A 15,601-nucleotide genomic window follows, 5' to 3' on the forward strand; every position below is an offset into this window, starting at 1 on the left:
GATAATGTTCATAAAATCACGGGCAACTATCGTTCAATTTCCATTGAAAAAACCCCAATGAAAAAACGTTTACTTCTCTATATACCGTGTACGTATGACAGTTGGAAGAATCGAAGTAAACCTATTATCCATTAGGATCTGAAAACTGGCAAGATCTTATTGAAAACAGCGATGTAACGATCTAAAAACCCCTCCGATACTTTTATACGTAACGTTCGAATCGTTGAAAAGATGTGAAAGATAGTCGGCTTACCATCGTGAAAGTAATAAGAGACGTCCATGTATTCCTCGTCGGTGAGGCCATTGGTGGCTCGTCTCAGAACGACCGTCATATCTCTGCCATTAGACGAGTACCTTTTCGGCTCGACATACCTGCAAAAGAAAAAAAGAAGAAAAGAAAGGAAACGAGAGGAAAAACGAAAATAGAATCTGCTTTTACACAGCAGTCACCTTAGCTAGCTAGCAGGTAGTAATTCGTAAGCTCTCTGTGTGTGTGTGTGTGTGTGTGTGTGTGAGAGAGAGAGGGAGGCGAAGGAGGGATTCGCGTCATTTCTTCGCGGAAAACACGTCGTTCCGCGGAGACCGGCTGTAAATCACACGACTGCTATCAGAAATGTCGTAAAGCTCGCGGCTCTATCTTCCATCGGATATCTTCGAACGGATGCTCCCCGTGGTTTCAACGAGCCGAACCGTGTGTAATTCAGAAGCAAACATACCTGCGCTCGATCGTTTTCTCACGCTTCTTGGATCTGACGAGAGATTCTGACTTTTATCGCACGAGCCCGCTTGCTCATTAGTTAAAAAATCATTAGTTCTCGACCCACCAAATATTACCGACAGTATTTTCTAACGTTTTATTTTATTTTTACACATAGCGTAATATCTTTTATACTTTTGCAGCCTTCAAGTTTTCATAGATGGATAGACATCCGCAACGTAGAAATAATATTTTCGAAAGGCTAGTAAAGGTATAGTTGTTAGAACTGCCGGATGTAAGTTATGTCTAATAGAAATTATATTTCGGTGTTTCGCCATGATAGCTTAAAAAATTCTCGATTTAGATAATAAAAATTTAAAGAAAGTCGAAGAAGTCGAAAAACGATCGTAAAGTTGCGTAATAGATCGGCAAGTAATAAAAAGAGAATATTTATCGTATGTAGATATGCAAACACCTGCGAGCAATCACTAAAGGAAACCAATTTCATCCCATTTGAAATTCTGCTATTGTCAGTTTGGTATTTCTCAAGAGTCGATAGTAACGGGAGAACGTCGAACGTCTTTCAGTCGAGTCGTTTCTCTCAGAATGCGGCCGTGTGAATAATAAACGCCGCGTTTGGCACGTTTGCTCAGCCGGCTATTATGAATAATGTTCGCTTCGATTTGTTCCCGAGGACTCTGAATAGAATTCACAAGGATTTTCCGGTAAGGACAAACACACACACACACACGCACAAAGGAAAGTGAAGTCCTCCTACAGACATCGTTTTCCATCACTCTGTTTCTCTTTCTCGTATCCTACTCGTTTCTTTTCTTTTATGACGCTAAGTCGAAACGCCCGAAGGAAGTTTCCCGTGAATTATGAAGCCGGCGCCTTTATGTCAAAGCGGTACGTCTCACCATATACTTGACAAGCTTACGTGTGCTACGTTTCCACGCGATGTATGTAAGTTGGGCAAGTAGTGACACAAAGCGCCATGTAAATTTTCCACGTCGTTCACTTCCATTTTGCTCGGCTCGAAGTTGCAAATGAACGTCCTGGGAACGGTGTCTCGCGATAACCCACGCCTGAATCCTCCATGAGACAGCGTATAGTGATAAGTCAATGTTTGCCGCAACGGTTTTGTCCCATGATAACGTCTTGTCGCGTGCCATCGGACGGTTATTAATTGATGGAATAAATTAACACGGTTTTTGGCTTGGCGGACGCGACACCGGTATTCGACCGATTTCCCAGTAAATTAATTAGTTGCGTGATTAAAAAGTGAATAGGAAACAACGTTCTAATGTATATTTGGTGCGTTCGTGTTATCGAGTGATAACAACTGACGCCTCTTCCGAAATTATATTATTTTTGAATAATATAGGGAATTTTAATACGACTGAGATCGGTTACGAAAAAAGTGATGCGAATTTTATGGGTCTATGGGATATCGGTTTACGGTTACCTTTCTGGATTTTAAAAGTGTCAATAAATTTTTATGAGACTCGGAACAATAATAAAGTAATTCCACATAAAGGAGATTAATATAATTAAATTGGTTATGAAGAAGGTTATGTGAATTTTATGGATCTACGAGCTGTCATAAAAATACTATTTTTAACTTTTAAGGCGGTACAAAATTCTTGCGAGAGTAATAATGTGAGCATATGGAAGCTTGACACAGATAAGAAACTAGATATGAAAATCTAAATTTAGCTCGTTTAAATGTATAAGAAATTGTAAGAGTGATCTCTCCGACTTTTAGAGAATGGTATCAAAGGTTCTTGTAAAATTCAGCATGGTAATAAGAGTGCTTCCTCATAAAGAGCCTTGAATAATTTCAGATATGTATGTAAAACCTGCGAATATCCGTGGTTGAAATATTTAAAGAGTTATTTCTTCGACTTTAAAAATATTATTCCAGAGATTTTTTTAGAGGCCAAAGACCATTCGGAGATCTTCGTATCATTTTAGGAGCCTTCGAATTCCGGAATTCTTTAATTTCTCAATCCTACCCAACGTCCAAGAATCTCCCAATTTTTTGAGACATATCAAAATCGATTTTCAAAGATCTCCGTGTTCCTCGAAGTCCCTTAAACTTTCGGCATCGCTGAAACGTTTACCATCTCTGGAAAGACATCTCGAAGTTTCGTAGCCCTGCGAACTTCTGAACTCATCCAATTCATAATATCCTTTAGATCCTGCAATATCCCATAGATTCACCGAGTCGGTTACATCGTTTGAGAGTTATTTAATGAGTTTTGAGGCACAAAAAGCGCGCCTCTAAAAATTACAGTATCCCATTAAACATCGCGAACCTAGGAAATTCGTTTTTAAATGGATTCACTCCTTTGTTCCTGAGTTAATATGATTTTGGAAATTATAATGCTCCGTTTCATTAGCGATACAAGGCGTTGGTCTCGATAATCGTAGCACGACAAAGCGACGAATATATACAAGATCACATTTTCAAAACTAGGTCAAACGACTTGAGTCCTTTTGAGAAGTTAGAAGGACTAGTTTACCAATCTCGTCTAGTTTACTAAATGACATGTAAATGAAATTTTTGAAAATACTGCAATTGCTCGGAATCAAAAGGGAAAGTAGTAAAGATCACTTTTTACGACATTTTTACATCAGTTTTATACACGCAGAAAATTTCATTGAAATCGGTTGATGCGGAAATAAGCAACCAACATCGAAAGATGTAAGAGTCTTTAAAGTTATTGCAGCTTCTGGCCGATAGTCATGAAAAATTGAGTATTGAAAATGACAACGTGAGTTCATGCTCGTCATCCATTTGCAGATGCGTTAGTTATAAGAAATAGTAACTAGAGGATGATTTTAGTTACGATCGATAGATTTAATCGATAGGCTTAAGATGCCTTTTTGTTTTTATCCCTAGTTTTCGTAAGCGCGTGTAATAAAGGTTTTTTTTTTTGGTGAACGGTGTGATAGATTTATCCATTCAATAAAATAATAACTATTCCGATCTTACCTCTGAGTATAGAAATAACAACATTGAGATTTTCACCATTTTTAACCATTGTAACTCACAGCAGTGTTTATTGATTTCTATAAAATTTTCACCATGTATTATAATTAAAATAAATCTACAAAATGTACTGTTCAAATTTTCACTACAGATTCAGATAAAAATGTCGTAAAAAATTCTTTTACTAATTTTTTCCCCATTCAATTGCAATCAATAGCAATTTTTTCAAGATTCTTTTTACATATCATCTAGTCAAGTAATCCTTGTAAACTCTAAAAAGAAGTTGTCGTTTGGTCCAGTTTTAAGAAAGTTATTCTGTTTTGAAGGATATCCGAATACTGTCGCGAGTCACTGTATATATACATATTTGGGAAACCGGAAGATTAACTGCGTTATTGACACAAAACTTGTTTCAGTTACGCCGGTATTTGCGAAATTAGCGAAGTTATAATTTTACCCGCGGTTATACTACGTTAGCCTCGTGCGATGGTAAGTCGAACGAGGGAACGTTGAAGCGCGAGGGGTTTCCGATTTCTTTGATTAAAAACTTGGAAAAATTTATAATTGCACCGGGCAACGTTTGTTAATTAATGAGCAGCAAACAAGCATAAATAACGAAGGAAAGTTTAAACATAATTTTACGTGAGCAACCGTGGTTTTATGTCTCGAACAACCACCTACAATGTTAATGTTATTTACACCGTTATTTATGCGTCAAGCTGACGTATATACGAAATGAACAAGACATGCCTGCAACTCGAAAAGAAGGAAAACAACAACGAATAAAAGGGAAGAGGGAAAAATAGGAGAAAAATGTGACGAGCATAGCGAATTGCATTTCGCGGCGAATCGGGTAAACGTTGGGGACGAACTCGGATGAGACAACAAAAACTCGTTGAAATTTCACTCGCGAGCCGCGCATACACTATGATGTTACACCGCATAATGCTGCCACGAAATTCGATTTTTCCATCGAAATTCCGTTATTAGTTTTTCAAGAATCTCGGCTTCCATACGTATCGTTATTACTTTTGATCGTTGCGCTTCGAAACTTAAGCATAAATATCACACATCAATTTTTCTTGTTACGTTTCGTTATTCACCTCAATCACCACAACTAACAGGGTTGACAACATTTTTCATGAAATTATCGATTCACAATGTTACTTTTTTTTGGACATACGAATGAATTTTTTTTTTGGTAAAGTATACAAATAAAGACTTGTCTTTCCTTTGCATTCCGATTTCATTGTTTTATATTTCAGTCGTCGATACTCTTAATGTTAAAAGAGTCTTCTTAAGAAAAATTGTGGCAAGAAGTAAAATATGGTTTATATTCGATCGAACAGGTTACTTAAATTCTTCCAATGTACGAAGCAACGTTATTAAATTGGCAGAAAAGATCGCGTCAATGTTTTGGTAGAATAACTCTTTAACTTTCTTGACATTTTTAACTTTCATTCGTGAATCTCTGATATGCGATCGTTGCGCGGGCTCGCAGGGATCCAGTGTGTACTTTTCCTGTGCAAACCAGGTAGGACAGGCAGAACGTAGCGTGCCAGTCTTTTCGAATACCTTACTCGAGAAGATTGTCAGACACCAATCGTGGCTCGTACGTCACTCAAACGAGATTTTAACGCGAACTACACACGGACCAACCTTCCCTATGCGTCATATTCACATACACGTGGAACTTCTTTCTTCCTTGCAATTTGCATGAAAGTTTCGGTTCGTTCGTATGGACTGATATGACGTTGTGTTTTTCTGACGGAGAGTTTATTTTCCTAGACTTATTTTTCATTGTTGCTTTTAGCTTTCCCTATTACCTTTTTCTGTTATTCTTCGTTCAGTGCATTGTATGTATTTTATGCATTTAAAATTTAGTGATAAATTTGGGTCAATTTATGATATTTTGATCAGGGTAACGTAAGTAAAATATAGATAATTATTAAACTGGCGCGTTTATGCTAATTCATATGGACTAAGATAAGGTAAACAGAAATATTTTATATTTTAAATATTTCCTATATTCTGATACACCATGTGAATACTGTGCATTTTTACATCTTTAAATTTGCCAAAAATGTATAAATATCCGTAGTTTGGTAATTCTTGCACAAACGCGGGAATAAGAATTTTGTGTAAATTTGTATAAAATGTCGGAGTTAAATTCTTAACAACGAGTATTACGGATCCATTAGGACACCACTTACAACTGTAAAACTGACGAACGAGGAACGAGCCACTTAACATCTAAAACCAAGTTAACATCGTGGGTAAGTAAAGCAATTTATTGCATGGTGTAACGATTGTCAGACTAGTTTCTGTCCACTCTACTTAAGTAGCGTATGTACACAATTGCTGGGACGTATCGAAGCGCAACGAAGTAACGACCATACAAGAGTTGTTGTCACCTGACAATTTATTCATCGTGTACGTACATACACTGAAATTCAACTTTTTATTGATATTAACTCTTTCCTAACAAAGACAAACACCACTGAAAAATAGGATTAACTCTGCCGTGTTCTTTCGATCATTTTAATCTTAATTGTATTTTTCTATTGTCAACGAAATGCATGAAAAGATCATTGTTGATATGCACGATTATTCATTTTAAGCGCATACTAGAGGCTTTCTTAAAGCTTTAAAGATTTTCTTACATGTTACGAACAAGAATACGTTTGGAACACAAAGATTCGGGAATTACAGCAGAATCATAATAAAAATTATTCTATTGTTCTTCTGTTGTAACTAAACTGCGGATATTTACGCAAATTCGTATTCTTCGTAAATATAATTTACAAAATGGAATTTAGATAGAAAAATGTTCTATCCGTGAAACATTGTGAATGACACTTTGTCATATTTCACTACATATTATACTACATATTACACTATGTCAACTAATATTTTATACATATTTCTGTATATTATGTGCATTGTTCGCATTGTTGTATCATCAAACATGCCATGAACGCATAAAAATGCGCAGTGTGATCGCAACATTCTAATTTTTAATTCCTACTTTAAAGATGTGTATTAACACGAGAACTACCGAGTTAAAACGACTAATATCAGATTTTTCTTTCTCCTACAATCTCAAAATCAATATATACCGGCAATTACCTTAAATATATATACCGTCCAACTGAATAGAAGCTGTTACAACCCCGAGGAGTAACGAGGTATTAACAATCATAATCTCGGCTTCTTGACAATCGGTTTTCATTCTCGGCCGCTGCTTTAACGAGCTACGAATCGAAGGCCAAAGTAAACGGCTTTAATTCGATGCGGAAACAATGGCGGTCGAACCGCCGCTTAATCCAGCGCCGTGCCTCGTCTACGGCGATCGCTGATCAATTATTATTGACTCTGCCGGAAATTATACGCGCGGATCTCTCGTCGTGATTGTTTGCCCTGTATTAAGTGCTGCGAACGCTCGATCGCGAGTACCACGGCATTTGATTTTGCCGGAAGCTGCAGGGACCCGATGATCGTCGACACAGTGTGGAGTCGCTTCATTAGTCGTCCTCCTAACGGGCAGAGTGGCTTTTAGTTGGCCGCTGATGCCACGCGGAGATTAAATTACTCAACAACCCCTGGTGCCCTCGATTGATCCTCGATGTATCTCGTCTACGCATGGACGCGGATTAAACGGCGCGTGCTGTGTCCTACTCGTATGGATAATCGTGGTCGTCGGTTTTTATGCTGTCACGTGTAGCTGGCGTACGTGGATCGTGAATGAAATCAATAATTGGTTTTACGATGTGGAGTTTATTTAGGATGAAATTTGTTTTTTCAAGGCGTGATCAGTGATTAGCTCAATAAAAGTTTCCAGGCCTTTTTGGGCTAGTTCGTTCGAATTGTTTCTTACTTCGTTAGTCGACGGCTTTTGACTGTATTCTAAACTTGGTTAAAGTTGTTAAGATGTTGATAGCAAATATTTTGAGTACACCGATAGTACAATCTGTCGATCGTTTCTATATTCTACATAGGAAAATGCTGAGTTCTATCAATTTGTCCTCCGAATCCCGATGAATCTATGCTTTCAATCTTTTCAAACATTACATATTTTCAAACACAATGGCCAGAAAATCAATTCTGCTTGGTCGCCAACTACTGAAACAATTCAACGTCTGCATATTATTAAACCAACGAAGAAGAAATTCAACAAGTTTCATCGGTGCGTTTTGTTTAGCTTTAAACCACAAACCAGCTCTTCTCCGTTGGTTAAAGGTTTTTTCCTACTGGTTTTCCATGGAACAGCTTGTCCCCGTATCCGTGGACGAACGATAAGCCCTGCACCGGTGGTTGATCGCATTATTACCGGGCACAAAATATTCCAGCCGGTTCTTGCTCGCGTCCCTCTCACTAAAGTCGCTTTAAATGCATCGTGAAAGTCGGACCGCGGCTGAACAATGGAAAACGTGCCTCCGGCTACGAAGAAGAACGGGTAACGGATGAAACACGAGCGTTATTTTGCATGAATTTTTACGAGATTAACCGACATAAAACACGCGACAGTCTCATAGGCACGCACGTTCATCGCTTCCCGGTAGCCAAGCATAAATCCTGTCTAGCCGGCGTTAGAAATTAAGCTTGATTGAAAAAAAAAAAGAAAAAAAAGAAAGAAGAGGAGAAACCTACGCTACGTCGTCGCCGAGCTAAGGTCGATGGTTTTTGCGATAGGAGCCCGAAGAAGTTTGGCCGGAATACGTGTTCATCGCCGGCTAGAATGAAATTGCTCGTGTTAAAGCCCGTTTTTGTACAATTTAAGGGAAATTATTGCGGAATTTACGGTAACAGAAGGAAATTCGAGTAATTTCCTAGAGAGAGAATTTTGTTTGAGCTTCTGCTTATTTTGCGACTAATGCGTTTTAGAGGATATCCTTCGCAGAGGTAAATTTTAATCAAGAGTCTATTTACGTCGCGATTTAAGCGTTAGCAATTGAAAAAGACGGCAGTTGAATTGAAAGATCGCGATCTTCTTTTTCTCTTTAGAGTTACTTTCGGTGCGAGATAGCTTCATTTTTATACGCTAGGAAAACATAATCGTTGAATTTATCGCAACTCACGAAGCGCCGGTAAACGCCAGTGTATATCGTCGAAGTTTTAGCGCACCTGTTCTCAGCGTAATTATTGTTTTTCCGGGGGAAAAGGATCTCTTCAACGCGATACGGTATCCAGTCGAACGTTTCGAGGGCTTGAAAAATTTACACGAAATTTCAATCCACTTTACTTCTTTGAAATAATAAGCGTTTCCCCTCTGATGCTGTTTTGTAGAATAATTTTTAAGTAGCGTAGATAAATTTTGAATTTATCCGTTCATTTGTGTCGAGAGATAAATTGGACACGAAGTTCATGAGCCGAAGCGGAATAAAATGAATGTCCGTGTCAAGTACGCTTTATGACACTTCACATTTATAACCTTTGATTTCCGTGAGATTTCTAGAGCCTACCTCGCGAAAAACATCGCGTCTAGACTGTATGAATGATTCACTTGAACGCCTTGACAATATCATCATTCTTATCGTGTTCTTTAATTCACACCGTAACGAAAGATTATCCTACTTGTACACTCGACTTTATTTTTTCATATCAACTGAAATTTATTTCTATTTTACGATCGATCAGCGCTTCATTTTTTACAAAATTAAATATATAGCAAAGAAATAATAAAGTATAAAATTTGTTTGCATTAGATCATGCAAATAATCTAATTTTTATAAAAAAACCAGTTTAAACTTGAAATTTCTAAAACTATAACAAACCAATCATTTCCATAAATTAGCCACTCTCATAGATCTTGTGGAGAACGCTTGGAATTTCTATTTCAAATATCGTTTGTTTCGAATTTAATTTTGTTCCCTTTTTTCCTCATATTCTTTTAAAAATCCTATACTAAGAGCTGGGTATTACCAGTTGTCATAAAAGAACGTTCTAGAGTTATTATTGTATAAAGTTAATTATATTATTTCATGTGCTGAAAAAGGTATCGTGACAGAGGATGAAATAAAAATTTCATCATGAAATTTCATTTCTTCGTCACGTTAAAGGGCTGATATATTTCCAAGTTAAGATACCTGTGACACTGAATTCAGGTTCTCAAAATCTTGCTTCACGGCCCCTGTGATTTTCAATTTGTCGTACAATATTGTTCGTCACTAGCGTCAAAAATTACACAATTTCAACTATGTATAGATTAATTATATAAACTGTATAAGTAAAAATCGATCCGTCTAGAAAATGATCAGGCATCTTTCTTTTCCAGAAAACGGTCATTCATTTATTTTTTTGTCTTAAAGTGTCTAGATTGATTATAGAAGTTGTATAATTATACAACTACAAATCGATTCGCCTAGAAAATAATCAGAAAATATTCTTCTTCTTCTTCTTCTTCTTCTAGAAAGCAGTCATGCATCGGTTTTTTGTTGTAAAGTGTCTAGACTATTTGTATAAACTGTATAACTATACAGGTAAAAATCGAGCCGTCTAGAAGATGATAAGGCATCCTGTTCCTCTAAAAAACAGCCTCCATTGGTTTTTTGATGTAAGGTATCGTCGTGAGGAAGCCCACGGACATTTCGTGTTCGTCTGTTTCTCGCTGCTTACATAATGCATGCGCCGCATCTGTGCACTCCGCGGCATTCCCTTTTGCACTTACTTCTGCTGCCACCGATCTCCCAAGAGAAAGTTTGCGATACTTTGTTTGCCATGTTGGCCCTCGTATGTCGTGCTCTTTCCACGGCTGGCTGACCGGGCTGGTCTCGTGAGACTTTGCCACCTACGCTCTCGTGAATTGTCCTCGAGATATCGTGTCCCCTTTCTTCATCTTTTTTGGATTAATTACGATCATTCTATCGGGGATTTCTGGCTATTCTCGAGCGTCGAAGAGGGAAGCTTATGGAGGTTGGATTTGCGGATCTTCTGGGACTACGGTTGATCTTTACGTGGAGCCTCGGTATATTCACGTTCGAAAAGTAATTTGGTGATTAGCGCCAGCAAGTTAATGGAACTGTGGTCTTGCGGAGGCTGATATTCTAGAATTGTGGAGTTTGTGGTTTTATCGATATGGATAGCGCCTGGATCCGATTTGGAAAAAATGAATCGGAGTCGTTCGTACGGTTTCCTTCCGGACTTAAATATTGACTGAACTCTATAGATTCAGAATCGAGATTTAATAAAAACGTAAACTTACAGAAGCCATCGGAAGTATTCGGACAAAAGGAAAATTACATTTCTATTTTAAAGCTTGAATTATGGACTGACGAAACCTATTCCTGAAATTTTTCGAGAATCCTGGAATATCTGGTTCGTAGTTCTACGATATGGATCGAGTTTTAATTTGATTCGGAAGAAGGAAACCTTTCGAATTGAACTCTAAACTTAATTTTGTAAGTAGAGAATTAAACATTCGACGAAGAATCGTAAATGCACTATTATCTGTCACGAATATTCTATTAAATTGAAACTTGTGTTTTTGTCTTAAAATTTATATTATAGATTAATAAGATATTTGTCATAAAAATTATAATTTTCATTCTTTAATGATTACATTCTAGTTAAGACTTCCTAATGATCATCGTGTGCCTTTTTTTCTATCGCTAAGGACTAGGAATGCTAGCAGTGCATTAGGGTACGTAACTTCACAAACCAGACACACTATTAACCGCGTTGTTTACGTTTGCACAGGAATTCCAGTCGCTTCGTACCTCACAATTAGATCCTTCTAGTCCAGCTTTTGGACCGACATGGCTCGCCCGTAGAAGAACGATTCTACGGATTGCGGAGGGTGAGCATCGATCGCGGTTGAAAGGATTTGGAATGTAACCTATTCAGATCGTGCTTCTCCCTCCTTCTCTGCTGCCTTCTCCCTGTCGCTGATCAATATGTGCAGGGGAAAGTCTTTCTCATGCTGGGTTTCCCGTCACGTTTTTCAGCCGGAGATACGTCCATTCTAGGCTGCGTGATTCTTTATCGAGCTACTTTGACATTTATCTGATTAAAATCGAACGATCTGCTTCCTTTGAGGGTGAGACCCTTTCCGGACGTCGCGTTTTAATACATCAAATACTAATTTCATTTTGATATCTCATTTCCACGTTTCCCTCTTTCCGTGGAATAAATACGTTGAATATTTATATTTCTCCTCTTGTTATAGATAAAGCAAACTTTGATTTGAATTTTTTTGCTTAATTGCCTTGTCTTCGAACGGATATTTGTATATCTGATGCATTTCGGATCGATTGTGAATTTCATGCGTTATTGGATATATTTTACACATAATTCTTTCTTTCTTTCTTTCTTTCTTTGAAGTATCGTTTATTATCATGTGTATGTTTACTTTCATGTTAGTATAGGAGCTTTTACACTTGTGATATTAAATATAATACAATATAATATTCGGAGATTTGAGACGCTACTGTCAAATGCTATGTGTTTATCATCCGTTTATCATTTTGAGTCCAATGCCGAAAACGTAGACGAATGCTGTGATTCCAGTGGATATCTCGCTCTAATTATTCTTTGATTAGGAAGTTTCTGAAAAAACTTATAGTAAAGTTGGGATGTTTCTCTAACTTTGTGCAGTAAGCACGGTGCCTGATGGTCTCCGAGTAAACTGAATCTAGACAAAGTGCAGATTTCATGTCACGAGTTCTAACTCTCCCAGGCAGCATTATATAATAACATAATACAAATTTATAATTACAATTCTATTTCAACAATTTATTCGAAACATCATCGAATATTTAATTTTCCATCATACAAGTCACGCTAATTATCAAGACAGCCGTTACCTAATTGTTATTTGTTGAGTTTCTAATCGCGTTTAAATATTTTTATCTTCGATTCTTCTCGAATCACTCGTGAATTTTTCGAATCTATTCTGAAACTTATAATTCTATTTCAGAATTTATTAGTTATTTCTATGTTCGATTCTCTCCGAATCGATGATGAATCTCATTGACGTTGCGCCCGTTCTCTATTTTAGAAATTTATTAGCCATATTATCACACAAGTTATTCTAATTATAATGCCGACCATTGTTGCCATTGTCAATTGTTATTTATACGTTAATTTATATGTTTATGTTATATGTTATTTCGAAACGATCGTAAACGTTATTATTGTTCGGTCTATTTCGAAATCTGCTGTATCAGAAACCTTATACCTATATCGTTGGGCATTGAATTTGCAACTACCGAACATACTACGTTAATTACTCTAACGATGACTGGTTAATTTATATAGTCAGTTCGTTTCGAATTGATTGTGAATTTTACAGACGCTTAGTATATTTTAAATCCCACAATTCTATCTCAGAAACTTATTACACGTTGAATACTCAATTTTCCAGTACTCAAGTTATATTAATTAGTACTAGGGCCACTGATATAATAAATAAAATAATTTTGTATTACTCCGATAACGGAGCAGCTTCCTTTGCAATACGCTGGATCATACAAATTTCCCTAGCTCGTTTACGCGCTGTACGTCTCGTTCTGTCCGATCACGCACGTACCCATTCTACTGAGCATGCACCGTACACACGTATCACTGACAAGGCCACGAGTTACGCGCGCGCGTTACACGACAGTTAGAGACATCGCACGCCAGAATTTCACTGATCCGTTTCAAAATTCCGTTTCCGTGGAATGGCTTTACACGTAAAAATTACGATCATCGGATACCATATCAACGAAGGTTAGACGTGCTAAAGGCTACCAGAGAAAAAAAGAATCTGCAATAAAGAGCGAATAAAAGGATCGTATAAATCGCGTTCATGGTCGATATTCAAATTCCACGATGGCAAAAGACAAGAAAGGAATTCGTCTCTTACGGTACCAGTCTCTTTTTCTTCGATGATGTTCACGTTATTACGTGTAAGAACCAGGTCGACCGACATTAAAATGTTTTTTACGAGCTCGTAGAAACCGTGTTCCACGAACAGCACCATTCGATATGGATCGAGGAATTTTGTGACATTTCTGTATAACTTGCGAACCATTTTCTAGCTATGTATATATTATATATCGTAATTTGTATTAGTTTAATAGCTTTTCTTTTGATTTAAAACGTTTGTTTAATAAAGTTGCATTTATGTAACCTTTACACGCTATTTCACTGCTTGATCCTTAATAGGTTCTTACTACTCGAGAATTAGAAAATCTGAAGACAAGGAGTTAGACAAGTAACGAAACAGTTCTCTGAAGATGGTGTCACAAAATATTACGACTTACTAATATCACGAATACCGTCCAAGTATTCTGACGAGTTTTCCAAAATATATACTTGTACTAAATATCTCGTAGCTTTTATTATACATTTCCACTTCTCTGTCAAACTTTACCAATATAATCGTAGTCATGTCCCATTACAGTACTAATAAAATTTCAAAATGTTTCCTATAACATTTCGTATAACGTGTAATCGTAATGACCTTCTGCAAGTGTTCAAATGCATACTTCTGTGAGCCATCATGCGTGGTCCGCGTGTCTACATGCATCTTGTCGATTCGAATCGCGACGAATCCAGCGGAGATAGTAGTCGACCTCTTCCTCCTCTCTCTCTCTCTCTCTCTCTCTGTAATATCTTCCCTCTATTGGAAGCCGTGTACTCGACGTAAATGCAAACATGCGTACACGGCGGCGTGCATCACGTGGCGGTGCAGTCATCTTTCATCCTCGACTTCCGACGAGATGAGCGGCTCGGTGTCTCGTTCTCCCGACCGGATGCGCCAATGACGAATAGGTCTGGGCTGATTCCTGATTACGTACCACCCATCCCTATTTCCTCGTGTTCCGTCTCCGCGTGTATATACCAGGAATCGACAACTCGCCGATCAAGTCGCGCGGTTTTAAATCGAAAAACGCCCTATTATCGTTGTCGTTGCTTGGTTTGCGTGGCCTGCTCTGCGTCATATTGATTAGATCGAATAGAGGCAAAGGAAACGCTAGGAAACCCACTAGTCCCGGCTTTTCTATTCATCGAACGCCGTCAGAGACTTCGTTGAATACGTTCAATTGCGTTCATCGGGAATGTTGAATGGAATCGTACATGCTAAAGTGAATGCCGGGTTTTGATGTTTCTGAGCATTGATTGCGTTAATGTAGGTTACTGGCAATAGTTTATACCCTGGACAGATGATTCGGAGATTAACCCAGCGAGGGATCAACATAGGTTTCGCTGTGGGATAGGAACATTCGATATTTCTTTACAGTCTGTCTTTTTACAAAGTTTTAGGAAATTTAATCCGGAATTTTCGTAGCATTGATAGTTGACAGGTTGATAGAGCGTTGACATAGATCGACGCGTTCGCTGATTAGCAAACTTCACTGAGTGAGTACCGATGACAGAATGAATTTTTGCGATACAGGTATATACGATATCGACTTGGATGCAAAGGATGAATTAAAATAAAGCATAATAAAATATATAAGAGAAAATAAAATGTATGAAATGTTTCACGATATAGATTTATACCGAAATCATTTTTTAGGTAATAAAAATTCGACTAGCAACGAACGTGTTAAATTCCTAACATTTAACTCTCAACTTAATATAAGCCTAGACATGAGAATTATTTAATTCGGGAGTATTTAATTTTAGTATGCGTTCTACATCTTACACGATTAATTAAAATGAATACTATGAAATTAAGTAACTTAATTCAAACCTATAGCTCAGATTCTGTAGATCTTCTACGAGTCAAAAATACTATTAATAACTTCAATTCATGGAAGCTGTTTTGATTGTAAGTATAGATCTGCGACATTTTCGCGCGACGGACGGGACAAATTTTCCAAGCTGATGATTCACAATACCGTTCCATGGCGAGAATGTCAACTGAACGTCGCTGATCAACGGACGAGTTCTCGGCATTAATTTCGGAAGTTCAACGA

The 15,601-nt window shown here is 37.5% G+C and overlaps 1 protein-coding gene across 15 annotated transcripts in view; it reads right to left on the minus strand.

Moving 5' to 3' along the window:
* The window catches only part of LOC126868435 (uncharacterized), a 272,162-nt gene that overhangs the window by 21,306 nt on the left and 235,255 nt on the right, over positions 1-15,601 (minus strand). For all 15 annotated transcript variants that reach the window (XM_050623870.1, XM_050623866.1, XM_050623869.1 and 12 more), the window contains exon 12: positions 254-372. In XM_050623870.1, the coding sequence (XP_050479827.1) occupies positions 254-372 (119 nt within the window). The remainder of the gene's footprint in view (positions 1-253; positions 373-15,601) is intronic.

Source organism: Bombus huntii, chromosome 8, assembly GCF_024542735.1.
Source record: "Bombus huntii isolate Logan2020A chromosome 8, iyBomHunt1.1, whole genome shotgun sequence".
NCBI lineage: Eukaryota > Metazoa > Arthropoda > Insecta > Hymenoptera > Apidae > Bombus > Bombus huntii.